This window comes from Colobus angolensis, unplaced genomic scaffold (assembly GCF_000951035.1).
Source record: "Colobus angolensis palliatus isolate OR3802 unplaced genomic scaffold, Cang.pa_1.0 Scaffold253, whole genome shotgun sequence".
Lineage (NCBI taxonomy): Eukaryota > Metazoa > Chordata > Mammalia > Primates > Cercopithecidae > Colobus > Colobus angolensis.
The window spans coordinates 429,580-453,660 of NW_012115744.1; the positions used below are offsets into that span (position 1 = coordinate 429,580).

Consider the following 24,081-nt stretch of genomic DNA (forward strand, 5'->3'; position numbering starts at 1 on the left):
TAGGTACAATGTTCCTGGGATGGAGTTCAAAGGCTTCTATCTAAAAATAACACCTCTGAAAAAGTAGTCTGATAGTTTTACACTTGTTTTTGTTTTTTTTTTCTGTGAATATTTTATTTTTTTAAAGTCAGGTTTGTGGAGGTATAGTATGTACATAGTAAAACTCACTCTTTTGAGGTCACATCTCCATGAGCTGCTGCTACAGTCAACCCACATCCCAGAAACCCCGTTCCCCTTCTCAGCAGTCCTCTCAGCCCAATGCTCATTTTGCCATCCAGCATGTCCGAGTCCAGAAATGTCACATGCGTGGAATCACACAGTGTGCAGTCTTGTATCTGATGATGACTCTGAGTGTGGGGACTCCGACGCTCAGCCACACGGTGCTTCATGGCACAGGCGGACCACACACTTGTCTGTGGACACCTGGGCATTTGCAGTGTTTTGCAATCAGGTAAAGAGCTGCTGTAAAGATCTGCATGCTTTCATTTCTCCTTGGTAAGTAGTCAGGAATGCGTGTGTTGGGTCATATGGTGTCAGCTACTGTCCAGACTAGCCACTCCGCTGCACCCCTACCAGCAGCACAGAAGAGCACCAGGTGCCCCGTCTCATCTAGCACTTGGTGCTGTCTACCTTCTTAGCAGCTCTTCTAAGAGGTGTCTAGGGGCATCTCATCATGGTTTTGCCTTGCATTCTCCTAATGACTCATGGCGTTGAGCTTCTTATGTGCTTATTAGCCTATTAGCCTTCTCATTTTTTTTAACATTTGGAAAGAATTTTAAGCTTAAAGTTACCAGAATAAGACAAGTACAAAGACACCCATACAAGTGTTTAGCAGCTGTGCATCTGCACACAGCTCTCTCACTCTATGTGTGCTGTATGTATAATATATAACTACTTTTCTCTGAACCATTTAAGAATAGGTTGCATTCATCTTGGCCCTTTGTCCTGAGTTATTTCCTAAGGATAAGGAAATAACTTTTTATGGAACAGGGTCCAGTCTAGAGTCCCACCTGTATCTTGGGGGTCCTGTCCTCTTTAATCTGGGACATTTTCACAGCCTTTTTCCTTCCCTGACGTCTCCTGATTAACTCATGTGTGCACACCCAGCTGGACACACATATGTTCCACCTGCAGGCACACAACATCCACAGCCCTCAGTGGGTGGGGTATTCACTCAGGTTACCTGGCCAAAGGGAGGTCTGACTCTTCTCCACTGTAGTTATTGACTTGCAAACTCTCCTCTCCAGAACCCCTGCACCCCTGCTGCACCCTGCCCTGCTTAGCATCTGCCTGGTCCCATCTCTCCCACGAAGACTGGGAAATGCCGACTTTCTTGCCCTAGTCCCTCCACACTGACTGGTGGCTTACGTGTCTTATTGAAGCAAGCACGTTCTCTTCTGCAATGAAGTTATCTATCTTGCTGTCAGTACTGACCCCTGGATACCTGGCCTCTCTGGTCTCTCAATGGCTTATAACTCATTATCAAGCTTAATTATGTTGGTGTCAAATGATCCCAGACAAGGTTGGTGGAGGTTGCTTGACTTTGATGATGCTCCATCATTTCTCTGACACATTGTCATTTTCCAGCATAACGAAACGCTCCAGGTTCCTCTTTTATCTACCCGGTCCCAGACTTCTAATCAGTTCATTTCTCTGAGGGACCCCAGACTGCAGGCTGAACAGTGTTCCCAAAATGTCCTCACAGAAACTTCCACCTCAACATGAATAAACTTACCTCAGCATCCCCCAATCTGCGCTGATGACTCACCAGCATTTATATCCCTTTCCTTCCTTAGTAACGGAACCTCATTTCTATTCAGGGAAGCAATGTGCCCAGCGAGGACGGCTTTACTCCTCACAGCTGCCCGCGTGATCGAGACTGGGCCAATGAGACTTATGGGAATGCTGTGGGACGTTCCTTCCGGGAAGGCACCTCAGAACGAGGGCAGATAATGGGGTGAGACGACAGCGTGGCGGAGGTCCAGGGCACCTGCTCAGCACCTGCTGCTGGGGGAATGTGGGCCACACTGGAGCAGATCCAGCTTCTCAGGACACGCCACAAGTCAGCACTGTTATGGGCAATCTCCTGATTTTCAATGCTGTCAACTATTTTTTTAAGCTTGAAAATTAGAAACAAAATTAAGACACTGTATAGGCCAGACAGGACCCAGCTGTGGTCTGAGTGTGGCTGGAAGGCCCACGTATTCCAGCGATGGGGCCGACAAAGCAATACAGAGTTGCGTTCCCTTCCTTTCCTCCAACCCCATGAAACGAGGGTGCCCAGCACCCCATCCATGGTGCCACCAAGAGGGCACCATTAGCCAGCTCTGCTCAGTACATTCCTTCCACTCACATTGGAACAGGTTTCCTTGGGCTACTGCCCTCTGTTGAATCCATAAGCTTCAGTTCTTCCCTACTGGAGTTGATGAAGGATTCTGATTTCCCCTGAAAAACACTAAGGGCTCTCCCTAGAGACATCATTTGCACTGAAGGCTTAAGGGCTCATATTACATTTACATACTAATTTCCAGGCTCTGGGCTCTTGCCAAAATGCTAAGGTAATTTAATCTGTAGTTCCCACTCTGAATTTATGAAGAAGTATGTTAAGTAATCCATGGGATGGCCTCAGTGGGCCAGGAAAGGTTGTGGGGACTCAGGAAGGTGGCTCGCCAATGAGGCCAAGTAGACAATAAACCGCCTGTCTTCGTTTTATCCTCACAATTGTTCTAAGAAGTGACACTAGAAGTATCTGGGTAAACTAGCAAAGATAAGTGAAGATGAAAAGCCCACTGTTGGTGGGGATGTGGGGATACAGGGCTAATGTCATCGGCGACACTCCAGAAACAACTCATCCACAAGGGAGAACCACGGCAACGGCTCAGAGGCTGCAATTACACTAGAATTCCACTTTTGAGAAATAATCTAAATTGGGGGGAGGAGGTGGGTACAGCTTTTACAAAAACACTCACAGGGTTCAAAAATCATAAACAAATATATTACGATGAGTTTTAAAGCCTGAGCTTCAAGGTCTAATTCCTCAAAGAATACTCCAGAGCAATTTCACTGATTTTAAATGACTTGGGTGTGCACCACGTCAATACATGAAGAGGTATATGGAATGGCATTCACCTCACATACAGCTACAACGACCATCTCAAGCACAGCCATGTCCAAGAGCCCACGCAGCAGAGCAGCCACCCACGGCAGCGTGGAGGACAGCCTGTCAGCTCCCCCGACTGCAGGAAGAAAGGAGGACGGTGCGCATGCCAACTGCCTAGCTTTGGGGACTGAAAGAGCTATCGGAAAAAAGAGCTGGTGCCGTTGCCACGGCTGATTTTACATCTTTGTAACCAAGAAAGGAGCTTGCCTGAGTCAAGAAGTCTCATTTAACATTCTGAAGTGTGGGAGGGAGGGAGGCAAGAACTGTCATACGGTTTTAGCAGCCACCCCTGCCTGCCCTGGCTGGCTAATGTGGGATCCACGGCACAGGGAGGAGCAGGTTATGTGGAAGGCAGCTGGAAAGTGAAGGCCATGTCTACACTGGCCTGCCCGGAGGTCAGAAGGTCAGAATCTCTAACCAAGGAGCTGGGGGCGGTGGCAGCAGTGCAGCTCCGGATGCCATCCCTTTGCATCCTTCTCATCTCATGCGGCCTCACAGTGCTGTGATGGGAGACCTCCACTGGTGTCTGGGGCTGCCGTAACAGGGAACAACAGACCAGGCAACTTAAGGCAATACAAATTTATTATCTCCCAGTCCCATGGGCCAGAACTCTGAAATCAAGGTGTCAGTAGAGCCATGCTCCTGCAGAGACTCTAGGGGAGGATCTTTCCTGCCATTTCCAGCTTCTGGTGGCTCCAGGTGTTCCTGGGCTTGGTGGTTACATCATTCGTCTCTGCCCCATCTTCACGTGGCCTTCTCTGTGTCTATCTCTGTCTTCTCCTGTTTCTTATACAGACAGGTATCACTGGATAATCCAGGATGATTCCATCTTGAGAGATCCTTAACTTAATCGTATCTACAAAGACCCTTTTCCCAAATAAGCCCACATTCACAGGGTATCTCCAAACCTTTAGAGCAAAGCCCTCAACTCTCTTTAGCCATCCCCAGTGCCTGAACAGGGTTGGGTACTTAATGATAAGAAACAAACAAACATTGGAGATCAACCAGACTACAGTGCTTAACCTTGTTTGAAGGGTGAGAAATGGAAGTCCAGCAAGGCTAAAGCGATGACCTAAAACCAGGCAGCTGCTTGACAGGGGGCTGCAACCCAAAGCCAGCCCCTCTGATTCATTTGCAGTCCCTCTGCATCCACACGCTCAAAGCAGTGTGCCAAGCTCCACACAGCAGACACGATGCAGCAAGCAGGAGGCAAACAGGATCTTTGTGAATCAAAGCAATCGGCTCATTAATTCACAATATTATCTCATATATGTAATCAGAGGAAACGATGTGGGCCTAAAAGGTCACACATAAATAAATAATTAAATAAAGAAGACAACAAACTGCTTAGCTCCTGCAAACAGCAAAGTTTCTGTGATACACTCTGCATTTACTGCACTAGAGGCTACGTGGTCCAGAAAGAGGTGGAGGCAGGCAGAGCCCTGCATGGGAGCACTATGGGAAGAGTTTAAATGCTCTCCATAGCTCCTCTTTATTCAGGTGCTTGATTTCTCACAGGTGAAGGTGCATTAGGAACACAATGCCATCTACTGATAATAAAGGCACTTTAAGGAACCATGGGAAAGAACTCATGCAGTGTTTCAACTGTAGAGGGATTTTCAGCAGAGAATATTTAGAAGCCGTGTTCACGGGCAGTGACAAGTGCCCCTCAGTCTGCAATGGTTCTGCTGAATTTCTATAAACTCTTTGAGTATCAGGTGTTTGATGAAAGCTAACTACAAAAACTAAAGGCAGCCAGGGCACAAATAAAGGCTGGACTCATGAAGAACACACAGGTGGAGACAGGCCTGCCAGGGTTGTGCTATGGCCCCAAGGGCCCTGGCATGAAAGTTGAACATCCAGCTATCCTCTTAAGGCACAGCTCCCGCAACCTCCTGCCTGGTGGCTGCATCTCACACATTTACCTAACACAGGGAAGACTCTGAAACCCACACTGGGGACCGACACTCCTCCCTCCTCATGTTCTGCTCCACAGAGCCTTTCAGCTGAAAGGGAGCAATGCTTCCCAGCCCCGACAGGTCTGAGCCTTCTTCAGAGACTCCCGTTTCTCACAGCACTGGAAAAAGCCTTCTGGGACAAGGCAGGCATGGGTTTGAGGTCTAGCTCTACCCACTTTGCAAGCTACTTACCTTCTCATAGCCTCAGTGTCCCAATTTGTAAAATAAGTTTGCAGAGCATTAAACAGCATTGTAAGGCACCTCACCTCACAAAGAGCCTGGCCCAAAGACTGTGTTCATTGAATGGCAGCCATTATTAAAAGAAGTTAATGTTTTGGCCACTAGCCACATCCCTATTCCACTCGTACTATACATACAAGTGTACAAAACACACACAAAAAAGAAACATGGCTTTGAAATATCCATGAAGTTAGAGTCACTTCTGTCAACAAAACCCTTAAGAGTTGAGCTATGTATTAACAATCACATATTTATACAAATAGTGTACAGTAAAAGGAATCATTGGTACCCTGACTGTAATCCCAACAGATTCCAAATATGGTGGCTATGGGCTCAGAGACCAGTGACTAAGGCTTTGGGCTTCTGCATGAAGTATCTACAAAGTGCAACCGGACCACATGGGGAAGGCTCATAAGAGCTCCCCGCTCAGAGGGAACCAACATGAGAGTATCATGACCTGCTCCATGCTCTGCACTGAGTTCACCCACCAGAAGGCAGGCGAGTCAAGGCAGTGTTTTAAGGCAGGGCTGTCATGACCTCTCAGTCCATGGAGAAGGCAACCCCAGGATCATGGGCTCACTAGTGCAATCCAGGCAGCCAGGGCTGCACCTTCACAGGTCTAGCTAGCCGGCCCCAGTACTGCTTAGTGCATCACTCATGCTCTCATACCTCCACAACCACGTGGAGCTCAAGTGAGGAAGAGGCCATAACGGCATCTGCAAAGTCAAGTATGACATAAAGGAAAGGAACTGGTAGTAGTCACAGGAGCCCATAGCTTGGGAAACGGCTCCAGGCTGTGCAATTAATGCATAGGTTTTATATGTCAGGGGTCAGGGGATGAGGAACTGAATTGCTGGGTGATGGGGTGATCATCACAGTATTTGTAGGCAGGAGAAGAACACTTCTCTGGTCTTTTGGCTACTGAACACCACAGGCAGGGGAGCACACGGGGTGAGATTTAGAACAAGAACCACTGTCATCTGCCGCTGGCCATCAGCAGAGGTAGGCCCTGGGTGGCCAGGAGAGTCAGAACTGGGATGGGTCAGTCCTAGCCCCACTGCTGGAAACCCTATACACCACACACAGGGCCTCGTGTAGGGCCTAAATAGGAGGCCCTGTGTAGGATGAAACGCTCACTAGGAGAGGGAGCAGTTGAGGCCACGGCAGCACCAAGGAGCATGCTGTCCGTGCCCAGGTTGGCCCCACCTCTGTGTAGCCAGAGCGAGCTCCATCGTCCAGGCTTGATATCAAGACCGGAGTTAAGGTTGGTTCAGGATCCTGCAGCACTGACAGAATACCCTCCTTTCAGTACCTGGCCCGCATGTTCCTCAGAGCATGAGGGCAGCCAGGACAGAGTCACTGTGGGCCCAAAAGATAGTTTGTCAGCACTGGCCAGGGAAGCCCAGACAGAAGCCTGCCAAACATGTCTTATAGAAACCAAAACAGGTATCTTTATTGCATATTTTGCACATATGAAGAACATATCTGTATAAAATTCTAAAGACTTTCATCCAGACTTAATATTTTTTTTTACCTTTCTCCCTTTTAGCATGCCCTGTAAGCACCCCAGTAGGAGGAAAGAGGAAACAAGTTAATTCAGAACATGTTGTGCCTCAATTTATCTGTAGGTGACCTCCACTTGGGCACCAGCACAGAGCCACCACTGACAGGGTTCAAAGCGTTCACAGGGGAGAAGGAGGTGAGACACCAACAGATCTGGTTCAGGCATGCAGCCCAATTTGTGAGCGAGTCTGCTAACTGGTAACATGTGAGCTGTTCATTTGGACTCACACGTTAATCTTACTGTCCTGAACTCTTAGCTAATGCCTAACCAGCAGCTGGGTAAGGAGAGCCAGTTGGTCAATGAGCCTGATTCTCTGAATTTATTAACTCTGCACCCTCCAGAGTAGCATCTGTAAAAATTCAACCTACCTTTTCATTTTCAATTTACTTGTTTTTGCCTTAGATGTAAGAACAGTGGAGCTCTTTGGAATGACCAAGACCTCAAAGGGCCAAAGCTCAAGTGCCCACAGAGGCAATCTCTGAGCAGTCAGGAAAATGCTCAGGAAAACCCATCTGCCCCAGCAGCTGAAATTAACAGCCTCACTGCTTAAGTGTAAACAGGTTTGTTGGTCAAAAGGGGCATCACTGCAGGTTTGAAGTCTACCTGGGAGCCCTGCACACAGGTGCCCAAACTTACCAAAACACACTTCCCGGGCTCGAGACTCCAGAGAGAACTCTCAGTGTTGATCTTGTGGGTAAGCTTCCCTTCCATGAGGACACGCTCCCCATTTTCCTCCAGCATGGCCACACGAATGGAGCTGCTGCTAAGGGCCACTGAGACCTGCGAACACAGCAGAAGAAAATCATCTCTTTTATCAGGGTGACCACTGGTGTGCTGTACAGTGGGAGGGGTGATGGTTTCCAAGGTACCTGACTGCACACTACAGCGCTGTCATCAGGCTCACCAGGCATCTCAGTGAAGAAAACCGTATCAGCTTAATTTATACCTAGAGCAACCTGCAGATGTCAGCTCATGTAGGTAAATCCACCAAAAAATCTTTCTCAGCATAATTGGTAACATAAAGTGCTGTGGCGGAAGCTGCTGTGACCCAATCTTCTTCTCCCTTCTCTGGTTAAGGGAGACCAATTGTCACCACAAAAAAGTAAGCAGAGGAGACAAGCGGTGAGTATTTTTCCCTTGCCTCCCCTTGTGGCTACCTGGGAGATGCAGGAGCCCAGCCCTGGACCACAGCAACCAAGAGAGCTAACGGGGCTGCACATCCTGAATTGCTCACCCCAGGACTGTTGTACAAGAGACAAGCACCGCCTCTTCCTTCTGTGAGCTACTGCACTGCCTGGTGACTATAGCCTGGTCTTCATCCAAGAGTATGAGACCAATTCCTTTGGTTTTGGAAGGCAGCTATACTCACCATTATACCATCAACGTCCGCACATGGTTTTGCATTTTGTCTCGGTTCTTTACAAAACCAAGCCTCTAAAAGCCTCAGCTCACCCTCCTCCCTCTGAGCCTGTCCTAGGCTGACAATGGCCCCATGGCCCTCCCCATTGCCCTAGGAACACCTATCCCTACCCCACCACTTGTCTGTCTCCAGAACTGGACTGGCAGCTGCTGGGAGTAGGATTCCTTTTACTTCATATCATGTATTCCAGCCAGCAGTCTCCAAAGCAGGGTATGCGTATCCCAGGGGGTTCACAGGTCAGTAATTAGAAGAGGAAATAAAACATTTACATTTTGTATCTGTATAAGGCATGCATTAAGAAGACACTGGGATCAAGTACTTAAAACTTTTTTCTAATAGGTATGTGGAATAAAAACAATTTGGAAGCTACTCACCATGTCATCTGGTAGGTGACTCATTAAATGCTTATAAAATGATTGGGAAAAAAGACAACCCAAACTGATAGGTTTTCCAAACTGGAGTTTAGTATTTGCCAATGAAATACAATACCATAACCTAACTGTATTTTAAAATTCGTAAATAAAAAATGGAAATGGAAGAAATGATGTGCAGGAGTCACTGCTGTCAGACAGTTTTTCTTCTTTTTCTTTAAGAGACACGGCCTCACTGCATTGCCCAGGCTGGAGTGCAGTCGCGTGATCCCAGCTCACTGCTGCATCAAACTCCTGGGCCGAAGCAATCCCTCCACCTTAGCCTCCCAAGTAGGTGGGACTACAGGCAAGTGCCACTATGCCTGGCTAATTTTATTTTTATTTTTTTTGTAGAGACAGGGGTCTTGCTGTTGCCCAGGCTGGTTTCGAACTCCTGGCCCCAAGCGATCCTACTGCCTCAGCCTCCCAAAGTGCTGGGATGACACATATAAGCCTCCACATCCAGCCCATCAGATAGTTTCTAAATGAAAGATAGTTCCTGAGCCATGCAGTGAGGGGAGAAGGTGGCAGAAGGCTGCCCACTGCGGGACACAGTGAAGATATTCTATTAGCCATGGGCAGCTCTGCCAGGTTCACATGCAGACTCCAAGGAAGCATCCTCTCATGAGACCGCAATTCCACTTGCATGACCTTTCATAGGGGAATTTACCATGGAAAAGGGTATTTACTTGGCTAGTCCTATTGAACAATAGGCAACTGAGCTTCATTCCTGACCTTCTAATACCATGAGGAACGTGAGCAAATGGAACAATAGATCCACTCACTCTTGAAATGAACCAGACACATGTTGGGCCAAATCATGTCTAACCATAAACTTGTGTGCAATGGAAACATGACACAGAGGGCCCAAGGCTCCTCGGTCCTGCCTTCACAAGAACAAGCTCACTTAACAAATGTAATTCTCCCACCCAGCTCTATATAACATAATTTCCAAATTTGGGGAAGCTTCTCACACTGCCTACCCAGGGGAATGAACCAAATCATCAAGGGAGAAAACCAGACAAGAAATGCTTCCAGAGGTCCCAGGTGAAGATGTCACACTGGGAACAGACAGTCAACTTTCTGACCTCTTGTGACCTGCAGACATAAAAGGCATGAAGAGAAAAAACCCAGATAGCGAAAATGGGGGAAGAGGGAGGCCAGGAACAGATGAGATGTCAACAAATCTGCGGAAGACAAAAGGAGGAGGGACACAGGAGACAAATTCTATGGGGTAGGAGACATCTAGAAGCCACAGCTACATGGGCTCTAGCTGGGAGTCAGCAGGTATGCAGGACAGGAGCAAGGCCAGGGGCACTTGTGGGAACTGCTGTGGCCCTGGACGCCCCATTAAAACGGACAGGAATCCCTCTGTTTGCTACAGAAGAATGGAGGACTTTGCTCCAAAGATACTGACCAGCAGTCTGAGGACCTAGTGTGGATGCCTGTGTGTCAAGTGAAGTCCTACTCACTCAAGCATTAGAATGGCCAAGACCCCATGTCCTGTAAAGCAAAGCTGACTGGTCAATCCACTCAGCTGTCAGTGGTGGTGGGAAGAGCAGACTTCAGACACACAGTAGACAAACCCATCAACACAGTCCCACACTCAAAAGAATGGGAGAAAAATATTTTTGTATAAAAAAAAAAGGGCCAGGCATGGTGGCTCACACTTGTAATCCCAGCACTTTAGGAGGCCGAGGCGGGCAGATCACCTAAGGTCGGGAGTTTGAGACCAGCCTCGCCAAATTGGAGAAACCCATTTCTACTAAAAACACAAAATTAGCCAGGCACCAGTGGTGTTGCATGCCTGTAATTCCAGCTACTATGGAGACTGAGGCAGGAGAATAGCTTGAACCCAGGAGGTAGAGGTTGCGGTAAGCCGAGATCGCGCCATTGCACTCCAGCCTGGGCAATAGGAGTGAAATTCTGTCAAAAAAAAAAAAAAAAAAAAAAATTACTAGAGAACTGAGGACTGCATCTTATGAGAAAAAACAGCCAGATGAAAACAAGTAAAAAAAAAAAAAATACAGAGCTAATTAGGAAAAAAGATATCAAAAAATTTTCTGTTTTATGTCTTCACTGAGATCTGAGAAGATACTGTATCTATATAACCAGAATAAAATATGAAAATCGAACAATTAGGCCAAAAAGAAAGAACACAAGAATTTAAAATATAGTAGCTAAAATTAAACTTCAATAAAGAGACTGGAAGATAAAGTCAAAGAAATCAAGGTAGAAACAGAGATCAATTCAGGCAATCAATTTGGCATTCCAGAAACTATGACAGTAATAAGATAATTTTCCAGAGCCAAAGAAAAATATGCCTCCAGATTGAAAAGTCCCACCAAGAGCTAAGCAGAATGAATGAAAGACTCATGGAATTTTATGACACTGAGTGTTTTTAAAAAGGTCCTAAAAGTTCCAAGGAAGAGAAAAAGCTTACTCACAAAGAGATGGAATAGACTTCCAGAATCAACACTGGGTACAAGAAGATATCCCTTTCAATCTTAACAAGGGGAAATTATTTTTCAGCTAGAATTGTACATACACCCAAATTGAGAAATAAGTGAAAAGCTAAAATAAATGCATTTGAAGATATACAATTGTACATAAAATGTCACTCTGAGAAAAACAAAATGAAGATGAAAACTGAAAAAGAGGAATATCCAACTCAAGTCCAAAACACAGTGTATTTAATCTAGATATGCAGGAAGAAAATACCAGGAGTGTAGCTATACAGCAGAACAGGAAATAACCAGTCTAGAGCGGAGTTCAGGAAGAAAGAGATTTCTAGACAATACACAGTATTAATGAATCTGGCTAATTCTGAGGTTATGATGAAAGTATACTATTTTTGATAACAAGATAAAAAAGAAGGGCAGTAAGAACCCCCAGGAAAACAAGAACGATTTAAGAGATTCCTGATCCAAAGGATGCCAGTGAAAATGGTGGTTACTACGGGCCTCCAAAAAGCTCTCCTCTATAAAAGCAACCAAAAAGTTGGCAAAAATTGTCAGTATCTTCTTATGGATTTTGGAAATTAACCAAAGGTTTGCAGAAACCCAGGGAGCATTAATTCAAGGAAAACAACCACATCTCAGTAAGAACAGTGAGCTCTGTGATATTTTAACTTGGCCTAGACCCATCCCCACTCTCCAGGCTCTCAGCAGGCCGCATTCCTCGTACAGCGTAGCAGCCATCGCTGGAGAAAACAGTGCTCTCAGAGCTCTTTCAAAGTTTCATTCTCAAAGAACTGTCATTATTTGACCTGTCTGATAGTTCCCTGTCAGACCTCATTTGCAAGACTGACTGTTTCTGGCTAAACTCAGAAAAGCCTTCCATCCCACCCAGGAGTGTTTGTTGAAAATACAGGCAAGTGTTTTAACTTGGTAGCCTCCTGAGGTGGCAGATAACAACTGAGGCAAACCAAAGGCAAAGGTGGGAAATAAAATGTCCATGGGGACTTTAAAAAGCTTTGACATTTTCCCAGGAATCCAGAAGGACACATGAATGTACAGAGCTTCAGTGCATGCTCAGGGAAAACCTAGGAAGGCCTTAAGCTCTCACCTCTGGCTGACTTTGACTCAACATCAGCAGGAAATAAAGGCTAAGGCAGTTTTTAACTGCTGGGCCAAACGATGAAGGTATGCTCCAATAGGTAGATGAAGTCCCTCGACAAAAACACGTGTTTACTGATCCCAGGGGTTTAAGGAAATCGCCATCCAATAATTACTTGGCCACCAAGTTCACCAAGTAGAGATTTCACTGGTGAGACACAATAAAGAATATAAACTTTACAGAATTAGTTCAGAAAAGTCATTAAATAAGAACAACTATATCACGTACCAATAGCAACCATGGGGAAGAAAGGAGCATCTGATTTCCTGAGTCACCCCACTGTGTTATTTAAAAATCCATTTTTCAGTAACAGCAAGAAAAAAAAAATTATGAGACTTACAAAGAAACAACGAAGTATGGCCCATACACGGGAAAAATAAAGCAATCAATAAAATCTGTCCCTGAGGAAGCCCACACATGATCTTAGCAGAAAGCAGTCTCTAACTCAACTATTTTAAATATGCTCAAAGAGCTAAGAAAATTATGCAAAAATTACTAAAAGAAAGTATGGGAATAAAGTCTCGTAAGTAGAGAATATCAATAAATATCAATATCACCATTGATACTGATAGCGAGATAGAAATTATTATTACTATTTTTTAAAGAATCAAATACAAATTCCGGAGTTCAAAAGTAAAACAGGAAAAAGATAAGAGTTCATGAAAGGGGTTCAAAACCACTTTTTAGGCTTTAGAAGAAAGAACAAGCAAACTTGAAGACAGGTCAATTGAGATTACCCAAACTGAGAAACGGGGAAAAAACCATGAAGAAAAATAAACAGAGCCACAGAACCTGAGGGACACTCTTAAGCATACCAACATACAGAAGAGAAAAGAAGAAAGAATATTTGAAAGAATGATGGCTAAAAACTTTCCAAATTTGACATGAAAAAAAAATTACACCCAAGAAGTTCAATGAATTCCAAGTAAAATAAACTGAAAGGAAGCCAGCCTCACCTAGATGTCATAATCAAACTCAAAAAAGCCAAGTCAATAATGAAGGAACAGAACAAAAACAAGGAATAAAATCTTCAGAACTTACTATTAAGCTACAGTAATCAAAACAGTGTGGTAGTGGCATAAGGACAGTCATCTACACAGATCAATGGAACAGAATTAAAAGTCTAGTAAACAGCCAGGTACGGTGGCTCACGCCTGTAATCCTAGCACTTTGGGAGGCCGAGTCGGGCAGATCACGAGGTCAGGAGATTGAGACCACCCTGGCTAATGTGGTGAAACCCTGTCTCTACTAAAAGAACAAAAAAATTATCCATGTGTGGTGGCGGGCACCAGTAGTCCCAGCTACTCAGGAGGCTAAGGCAGGAGAATGGTGTGAACCTGGGAGGCGGAGCTTGCAGTGAGCAGAGATCAGGCCACTGCACTCCAGCCTGGGTGACAGAGCAAGACTTTGTTACAAAAAACAAAACAAAACAAAACAAAACAAAAAGTCCAGTAACACGTCAGGCATGGTGGCTCACACCTGTAATCCCAGCACTCTGGGAGGCTGAGGCAGGCGGATCATGAAGTCAAGAGATCGATATCATCCTGGCCAACATGGGGAAACCCTATTTCTACTAAAAATACAAAAGTTAGCTGGGCGTGGTGGTGCATGCCTGTAGTCCCAGCTACTCGGGAGGGTGAGGCAGGAGAATCGCTGGAACCCGAGAGGCAGAGGTTGCAGTGAGCCAAGATTACGTCACTGCACTCCAGCCTGGCAACAGAGTGAGACTCCATCTCAAAATAAAGTCTAGTAACAAACTCATACACTTATGATCAACTGATTTTAGACAAGAGTACCAAGACAATTCAATGGAAAAAGAACAGTATTTTCAAGTAATTGTACCATGAAAACTGAGTAACCACACGCAAAAGAATGAAACTGTTTTACTAATTCAAAATGAAGTTGGACAACTATTTCATAGCATATAATAAATTTCTTAAACTAAAAATGGATCAAAAACCTAAATGCAAGAGCTAAAATTTGTAATCTTTGGTTAGACAATGGTGTTCTTTAGATATAACACCACAAGCAGCCAAAGCAAAAAAAAAAAAAAAAATTGACTTCATCAAAATTTAAAACTTTTGTGCTTCAAAGAGTAGTATCAAGAAAGTGAAGACAACCCGTAAAATGGGAGAAAATATCTGCAAATAATGTATCTGACAAGGATGTAGTATCTAGAATATGTAAAGAAGTCTCACAACTCAACAATAAAAAGACAAACACCCCAATTAAAACATGCATATGGACTTGAATAGGCATTTCTCCAAAGAAGATATACAAGTGGAAAATAAGGACGTAAAAAGATGCTCAATGTTATTAGTCATGAGGGAAATGCCAATCAAAACAATGAAATCCTACTTCATACCCAGTAGGATAGCTACAATTAAAAAACAAAACCAAAACAGACAATAACAAGGGTTGATGAGGATATGGAGAAATATGAACCCTCATACATTTCTGGTGGATCTGTAAAATATAAAATGGTGCAACTACTTTGGAAAACTGTTTGACAGTTCCTCAAAAAGTTAATTACAGAGGTACCACATGACCCAGCAATTCCACCTGTAGGTATATACACTAGTGGTGAAGACAGAAAACATATGTCCAGAGAACTGGAAGCATATGTCCATGTATGGGTGGTAAAGACTGGGGATACAAGTAGATGCACAGTGGGGAAATACAGAGATGCCTCTTTCTCTCTAGCCTCATTCCACAGGACAAGTCCTCAGATGCCAGCAAAGGACAAGCAAGGTAGTCTGAAGGAAGAAAAGAGATTGAGACCACCTTAGAAACAATCTTGTGGCACACTCATGTTCAGGCAGATGCCATGTAACAGGCCAGAAGTCATCACCCTTAAATTCTGATGAGAACCCTACCACTGAGGCCCCTCTAAGACTAGGAAGATATCCAGGAAACTGAGCAATGTGTCCCTTACCAAACAATAAATAAGATGAAGATACACATGCAAGTGCACTGTGTGTAGATATACCCAAAAAACACATCCACGTGTACTGAGCATAATTAAAGTTATATTCGACGCAAAAAACAGTTTAAAATCCAGAGTACTCACAACCAACATGGCACAAAATCCTTATTCACATACAACTTGTAACAGATGGTATATACAATCTAGATCATTTTATTACAATTTTTAAAAATCAAGTGTCCATTTTCAGCTTCAGTTGTATCTAATTTTGTTCAATTTCAAGTTCTATCTGTATTTTTTAAATATTTGCATTTTAGAATGCCTGTATCTAATCAAATACAATAGGAAGATCAACTGTAAGTGATAAAATTCATATTATGTTAGGCTGTTGGTTATGAATAAATGAGATGGTGCCCAAATTGCCACTTAGAAGTCTTCTATGAAGAAAACAAATCACTTCATTTCTACAACAATTAAATTAGAAACCATTGGCAGAATTTAGACAAAACGACTCTAATGGGGTAAAAAGATCAAAGCGGATTATAAGGCAGCAAAAGTTCAAATAACTGACCAAAGAAACTCTACCAAATGCAATCTACTCCTATCTAATCTTGATTCAAATTTCAGAAGCCATGAAAAAACAAAGAACCAATTAACTCGAATACATAAAAATTAGTAAGGTGAGGCAGGGCATGGTGGCTCATGCCTGTAATTCCAGCACTTTGGGAGACTGAGGCAGGGGGATCACTTGAGCCTAGGAGTTTAAGACAAGCCTGAGAAACACAGGGAGACTTCATTTCTACAAAAAAAATTTAATTAATTGGATGTGGCAGTTCATGCCTGTGGTCTCAGCTTCCTGGGAGGCTGAGACGGAAGAATCAATATAAATCAACTCAAAAGGTTAATAACAAAATGGGACAACAGATCAGCAATACATATAGCATACAAAGGACTGATCTCTCCAATATATACAGAACTCCTAGAAATCAGTAAGAAAAAGTACAGCAACCTAATAGAAAATGGGCAAAAGATATAACTAGTTCAAAGGACAGTCACATGTAGAAAGATGCTCCACCTCACTCTAAGAGAAATACAAATTCATACTGCACATAGATACTATTTTTCATCTACTCAACTTATGAAACCCCAAAGTTTGATAACATACTATTGTCAGCAAATTTGTGAAAAACCAAGGGCTCTTATACATTGTTGATGGATATGTAAGTTAGTATAACCCCATATGGAAGATAATTTAGCAACACTTATAGAAATTAGAAATACAGGCTGGGTACAGTGGCTTAGGACTGTAATCCCAGCACTCTGGGAGACCAAGGTAGATGGACTGCATGTGCCCAGGAGTTCAAGACCAGCTTGAGCAACGTGAGAAAACCCCATCTCTACAAAATATAAAAATCATCTGGGCATGGTGGTGCACGCTTGTAGTTACAGCAGCTCAGGAGGCTGAGATGGGAAGATTGCTTAAGCCTAGGGAGGACAAGGCTGCAGCGGGCCATGATGGGTGACAGAACAAAACCCTGTCTCAAAAAAAAAAGAAATTAGAAATACATATACCTTTCAATCTAGCAACTACACTTCATGGAATTTTTTCTATATGAAAATGTATATATGCAAAATGAAGTTTATTAAAGGGCATTGTTTTATTGTTTACAACAGGAAAGATTGGAAACAACCTAAATGTCCATTAACAAGAGGTTGGTTTAATAATCAGCCTACAGTTTGAAAGGTGCAAAAGCAAAGAACAGGAGTCCCAGGTGTGAGGGATGGTGGGTTTGGGGCACTTGAGCCAGATGACCAGGGAAAGCAAGGTCTACCTAGAATTTACTGGGCACTCCTCAGGCACTTGGGGACACGGAGGTACAAAGAGATGGGAGTCTCCTTGGTGGGGCCAAAATGACACTGGGCAAGGGCATTAAGATCATCTTAAAAAGTGGAATGTACCATCTTTGCTAAAGGTGGGGACAGAGCAATACATGTTCATACTTGATTATACATACATAAAAATATCTGTTGAAATATCCCCAAAACCAGTTATGTCATGACTTAGGTTAGGGCTAGCTGGGGAGGGGTCAGGACAAGACAGAAAAGACACAGAGGCAGGACAGGGATTTTTGTTGTTGTTATACATGTTTGTGCTTTTGAACATATAAATGTGTTACGCACTCAAAAATTATGTAAATGCAAAAATGATGCAGTCTATTAGTCTTTTCTGCTATGGAAGTTTCCTATAATAAAACATCTTTCTGCATTTTTTCCTAAGCAACTTCTAAGAACACGTTATGGAGCTTGTAACACAAATTCCAGCACTTACATCAAGCTCACAGGCAAGGCCTCACTACGAATCTAAGCCTGGGGATGAGTTAGAGCCATTCATGACACACCTAGTGGCTAAGGTGGTGTTCCAAAAGGTACCCAGGGTGAGGACAAAAATGGCAGGTCACGACAGTGATTGCACCAGCCTGCAGGAACACTCACAATCTATGAGAGGAAGAAGACTCAAGGGAAACAGATTCACTTGTCACTCAATAACATCCAATCATGACTTCATTTGCAATAAGTCCATAAAACAGGGTGGGGGTGAGAGGACCTCAGTTCTGGTCTATGATCTACCATCATCCCACCATGAGAGTTTTCTCATCTGCAAAATGAGAGGTTAAACTAAAAATCTCTGGAATTTAATTTTCAAAAGTATTGCAATTCTGTGTGATTCAATGAAATGCCAGGTTTATAACCACTCAGGTCTGACATGAACAATCACAAAACCATCTGTCATTAAACTCAAAGTTCCTTGTCTCTATTCTGTGGGTACACCAGCAAGAGAGAGCGAGGGAATCAGCTGCTTTTCCTAAACAGAGCAGAGTAGATTGAGCAAAGAACATGTGATGGAAAAGACCTAACCACATTTTACTAATGTATGAAATTAAAAGCTTCATCTTGAGAAGTTATCCTTCAGATTCACTAGCAAGATGATTTTTTTAAATATTACAAGGTAAAATAGGAACACTCTATTTTTCTTCTAAAAAACATAAAGCATTATGCACACACTCTCATTTGTCTCCCACTACCCTTGAGAGGCAAGTGTGAACTCATCACATCCATTTCTACAGAAAAGGGATCAATGAGAAACTCCAGGAGAGGCAAAGCTACGATAATGCTTGCATCAAGCTACAGCTGGAGAGTAGAGCTCTGGCTCTCCTGTGAAGCTCTATCCACAGCTCCAACACAAACACTGGGCTGCCTGAGCAAAGCTCCTGAATCACCAACCCAGAACAGATTTTGACTTTATCAGTTGAGTTGCTGCAGCCGGGGTTACCATCGTGACAATGTCCAATAGGTGCCACAGACAAAAACCAAAAATAAACACTGCTGACAGGCAACCGTGACAGGTACACTTAGGGAATAACCAGAGCCAGGCCAGAAAGAAAGTACAGCTCTGAAGAAAAACACTTAGACAAGCAAAATCCAAGAGATACAAAATAAACTTTTTCCAAAGTTTTAACTGAGGCATGACTTAAAAAAAAAAAATCACTCAGCAATTAAGACACCAAGAATTTTTATTTTTACTTTATTTATTTATTTTTTTGAGATAGGGTCTCACTCTGTTATCCAAGGTGGAGTGCAGTGGCACAATCACAGTTTGCAGAAGCCTTGACCTCCTGGGCTCAGGTAATCCTCCCACCTCTGCCTCCCAAGTAGCTAGGACTACAGCCGCATGCCACCACACCCAGCTAAATTTTTTTTGTATTGTTTTGTAGAGATGGGGTTTCACCATGATGCCCAGGCTGGTCTCAAATTCCTAGGCTCAAGCGATATGCCCACCTCAGCCTCCCAAAGTGCTGGGATTACAGGCTTGAGCCACCATGCCCAGCCAAGAATTTTTAAAAGAGGTCTGCAGTGTTGTAAGAATGACATGGGAAAAAAAAAATACTATTGAAAGAGAAAAAAAAGTTTTTCCAACCACACAGGAGATGAAGCATGCCACCAAGGCAGGTCACCAGTACAAATTAGGTCAGCAGGTGTCACAAAAGGCCAATGCTATTGTCACATAGATATACCATGTTAACAAATAAATTAGGCAAGCCACTACTAAATAAGCCGCTGAAAAAAAGAAGTCCCTTCCTTCCATCCTTCTATCCTGATATTTATAACCAAACTTCACCTTCGACCCTTCTCCGAGGTGAGAGAGAACACGAGCTCCAGAGCAAGCCTTGATTGTTGCCTGGCTCTTATTGGCTGAGACCATGCACACACAGCTCTCAGTAGCCCTCATGGGTGCACAGTGACTGCCTGCATGATAGGAGGACTGGAGGGGACAACTCACTATTTCAAGACACAGAGAAGGAACCACACAAGTGCTGGTTAAATACACAAACCAACCAGTTTTAGGTTCTATACAGCACCTGCCTCCATCTTGCTCATTTATTTGCTGACTTTTACTGCTGCACCCCACTGGGATATAAGCTCCAAACCAGCAGTCTTGTCTGTCTTGGTGATTCCCACATGCCCAGTTACTGGGACAAAGCACAGCCCACATGTTTAGAAAATGTCTAATGTAGAATGAGCCAAATCCAGGGCTATCCTTGGTGATAGTAGATCCACATCATCTTGGAGGTCGTAACAAGTGCATTTGAAAGAGGTGTAAATCTGAACTTGAGATAAGACATAGGGCAGGACCTTCACAACACGGTGCCGACCATAGGGCAGAATCATGGCATCAACATCCCAGATAGTCAACAAGCACATGTGAGACACCATTTCCAGGGGGGAGTTGTCCCAGGTAGCTGTGCAAAGTATGGTGAAAGCTGTTAGCTAACCTGGGTCTCTTAAGTCAAAAAAAGAGAAAATAACCAGTTTTAGCTTGGGCCTAATACAAACCCTTTCAGAGAAAGTCCCAGAGGTTTAAAGAGCAGTTCAGAAGACAGATAAAGAACCAAGAAACTGTAATTTATTTAGCCAAGTGAATGAAGCATGGCAATCAATGCTTTTCATAATTTATTCAACTACATACATGGCAATACTAACAATAAATGAAATAGAAATCAACACCTAACCCACTAAAATCCCAAAATTCTGGATAAACTACTTGGGAAGAGCTGTTAGCTCCTGCTCCTGGCCTATTAAAAACAGACAGAAGGCCGGGCGCGGTGGCTCAAGCCTGTAATCTCAGCACTTTGGGAGGCCGAGACGGGCGGATCACGAGGTCAGGAGATCGAGACCATCCTGGCTAACACGGTGAAACCCCCTCTCTACTAAAAATACAAAAACTAGCCGGGCGAGGTGGCGGGCGCCTGTAGTCCCAGCTACTCCGGAGGCTGAGGCAGGAGAATGGCATAAACCCGGGAGGCGGAGCTTGCAGTGAGCTGAGATCCGGGCACTGCACTCTAGTCCGGGCGACAGAGCGAGACTCCGCCTCAAAAAAAAAAAAAAAAAAAAAAAAACCAGACAGGAAGTAGTCATTTGAAGCTAGAATTCCTTGTGGATGATCCCTAGTGATCTGGTCTGACTTTGATCTTAAAATTATACTGAAGTCTATGATTCTAGAGGTCACCAGTTGCTGGTAAGAGATATACTGGGGATGTGGGGTGGGAAGAAGGGAAAACTGAGCACACAGCTACTTCCTGCTGAAGCCAGGCCACCAGCAACTCACTGATCTGTGCCTGTGGTACCTTAAAGGCACAGGGCACTCGCAAAAGTCTCATTCTTCTTAGGGATGCTATGGACCCCACCCAAACTCCTACACACAGGGCAGGTTTAGGACATGTCTGCCTATTTCAAGTGGCCCCTGGAGAATGAAGGAGAGACTGCAGAGGGAGTGGTCATGGAGTCAGAAGGCACAGGACAGGAGGGCCAGAGGGACTCAGCTCCAGGCCAGCCTGGACTTCACACCTACCCAAGCCAGGCAGGAATGGGACTAAGCCTAGTCACCTTAACTGCACCATGTGGGATGCAGGGTGCAAACCAAGTTGCCCCCACCATACAGAGAGGTTCATTTCCTATAAATGCACATGAGATGTGTTCCAGGACAGTCTCTCCTTCTAAGGAGCCAGCACCACTTGTTTGCATAGAGTAAGGAGGGTGGCCCAGAGGGAAAAGCATAAGGTTTAGAAGCAGACATACCTGACTCAAACCACAGCTTTGCTACTTCATTCATGCAGCTATTCATTCATTCAAAAACTTATCCAGAGTGCTCACTGTTCCAGTCATAACAACAAGGGAGATGACACTGTGGATTTTCCAAGTTAACTTGGATGATTCAGTAACTTCTCTCAGCTTCAATTTCTCATCTATAAAATAGAATGAATGATATAGGGGGATCTGGCAAGATAGTCAAATAGGAACAGCTGCGGTCTGCAGCTCCCAGTGAGACCAACGCAGAAGGTGGGTAATTTCTGCATTTCCAACTGAGGTACCCTGTTCATCTCACTGGGACTAGTTAGGCAGTGAGCACAGCCCACGGAGGGTGAGCCGAAGGAGGGTGGGACATCGCCTCACCTGGGAAGTGCAAGGAGTGGGGGGCCTCCCTTTCCCAGCCAAGGGAAGCCATGAAGGACTGTGCTATCCGGCCCAGATACCAAGCTTTTCCCAAGGTTTTTGCAGTCCACAGACCAGGAGATTCCCTCATGTGCCTAAACCACCAGGGCCCTGGGTTTCAAGCACAAAACTGGGAGGCTGTTTGGGCAGACACTGAGCTAGCTGCAGGAGTTTTTTGGTTTTTTGTTTTTTGCATACCCCAGTGGCACCTGGAATCCCAGCAAGACAGAACCGTTCACTCCCCTGGAAAGGAGTCTGACACCAGGGAGCCAAGGGATGATGGAGCTTGGTGTCTGCCATTACTGAGGCTTGGGTAGGTGGTTTTCCCTTAACAGTGCTAAAGAGGCCAGGAAGCTCAGACTGGGTGGAACTTAACACAGTGTGGCAAAGTGGCTGTGGCCAGACTGCCTCTATAGATTCCTTCTCACTGGGCAGGGCATCTCTGAAAGAAAGGCAGCAGCTCCAGTCAGGGGCTTATAGATAAAACTCCCATCTCCCTGAGACAGAGCACCTGGGAGAAGGGATGGCTGAGGGTGCAGCTTCAGCAGACTTAAACGTTCCTGCCTGCCAGCTCTGAAAAGAGCAACGGATCCTGACAAGGAGGATTCTCCCAGCACAGCGCTAGAGCTCTGCTAAGGGACAGACTGCCTCAAGTGGGTCCCTGACTCCCATACTTCCTGACTGGGAGAGACCTCCCAACAGGGGCTGACAGACACCTCATACAGAAGAGCTCTAGCTGACACTAGCCCAGTGCCCCTCTGGGATGAAGCTTCCAGAGGAAGGAGCAGGCGGCAATCTCTGCTGTTCTGCAGTCTCCACTGGTGATACCCAGGCAAATAGGGTCTGGAGTGTACCTCAGCCAACTGCAGCAGACCTGCAGAAGAGGGGCCTGTTAGAAGAAAAACTAACAAACATAAAGCAACAACATCAACATCAAAAAAAAAAAGGACCCCCCCACAAAAAATCCATCCAAAGGTCATCAGCCTCAAAGATCAAAGGTAGATAAATCCATGAAGATGAGGAAAAAACCAGCACAAAAACGCTGAAAATTCCAAAAACCAGAATGCCTCTTCTCCAAATGATCGCAACTCCTCTCCAGCAAGGGCACAAAACTGGACGGAGAATGAGTCTGACAAACTGACAGAAGAAGGCTTCAGAAGGTGGATAATAACACTCTTCTGAGCTAAAGGACTATGTTCTAACCCAATGCAAAAAAGCGAAGAACCTTGACAAAATGTTACAGAAACTGCTAACTAGAATAACCAGTTTAGAGAAGAACATAAATGACCTGATGGAGCTGAAAAACACAGGATGAGAACTTCATGAAGCATACACAAGTATCAATAGCCAAATTGATCAAGCAGAAGAAAGAATATCAGAGATTAAAGATCAACTTACTGAAATAAGGCATGAAGACAAGATTAGGGGAAAAAGACTGAAAAAGAACAAACAAAGCCTCCAAGAAATATGGACTACGTGAAAAGACCAAACCTGCGATTGACTGGGGATCCCTAAAAGTGACGGGGAGAATGAAAACAAGTTGGAAAACACACTCATGATATTATCCAGGAGAACTTCCCCAACCTAGCAAGACAGGCCAACATTCAAATTCAGGAAATACAGAAAACACCACTAAGATACTGCTCAAGAAGAGCAACCCCAAGACACATAATCATCAGATTCTCCATGGTTGAAACAAAGGAAAAAATGTTAAGGGCGGCCAGAGAGAAAGGTCAGGTTATCTACAAAGGGAAGCCCATCAGACTAACAGCAGATCTCTCTGCAGAAACTCTATAAGCCAGAAGAGAGTGGAGGCCAATATTCCATATTCTTAAAAAAAAGAATTTTAAACCCAGAATTTCATATCCAGCCAAACTAAGCTTCATAAGTGAAGGAGAAATAAAATCTTTAACAGACAAGCAAATGCTAAGGGATTTTGTCACCACCAGGCCTGCTTTACAAGAGCTCCTGAACGAAGCACTAAATATGGAAGGAAAAACCGGTACCAGCCACTGCAAAAACATACCAAAATATAAAGACCAACAACACTATGAAGAAACTGCATCAACTAATGTGCAAAATAACCAGCTGGCGTCATGACGACAGAATCAAATTCGCACATAACAATATTAACCTTAAATGTAAATGCGCTAAATGCCCCAATTAAAAGACACAGATGGGCCAAGTGCGGTAGCTCATGCCTGTAATCCCAGCACTTTGGGAGGCTAAGCTGGGT

At 44.3% G+C, this 24,081-nt stretch overlaps 1 protein-coding gene across 1 annotated transcript in view; it reads right to left on the reverse strand.

Annotated features, from left to right (window-relative positions):
* The window catches only part of NUDCD3 (NudC domain containing 3), a 109,306-nt gene that overhangs the window by 14,377 nt on the left and 70,848 nt on the right, over positions 1-24,081 (reverse strand). Inside the window, exon 4 of the mRNA XM_011946768.1 lies at positions 7,559-7,702. Coding sequence (XP_011802158.1) covers positions 7,559-7,702 — 144 coding nt within the window. The remainder of the gene's footprint in view (positions 1-7,558; positions 7,703-24,081) is intronic.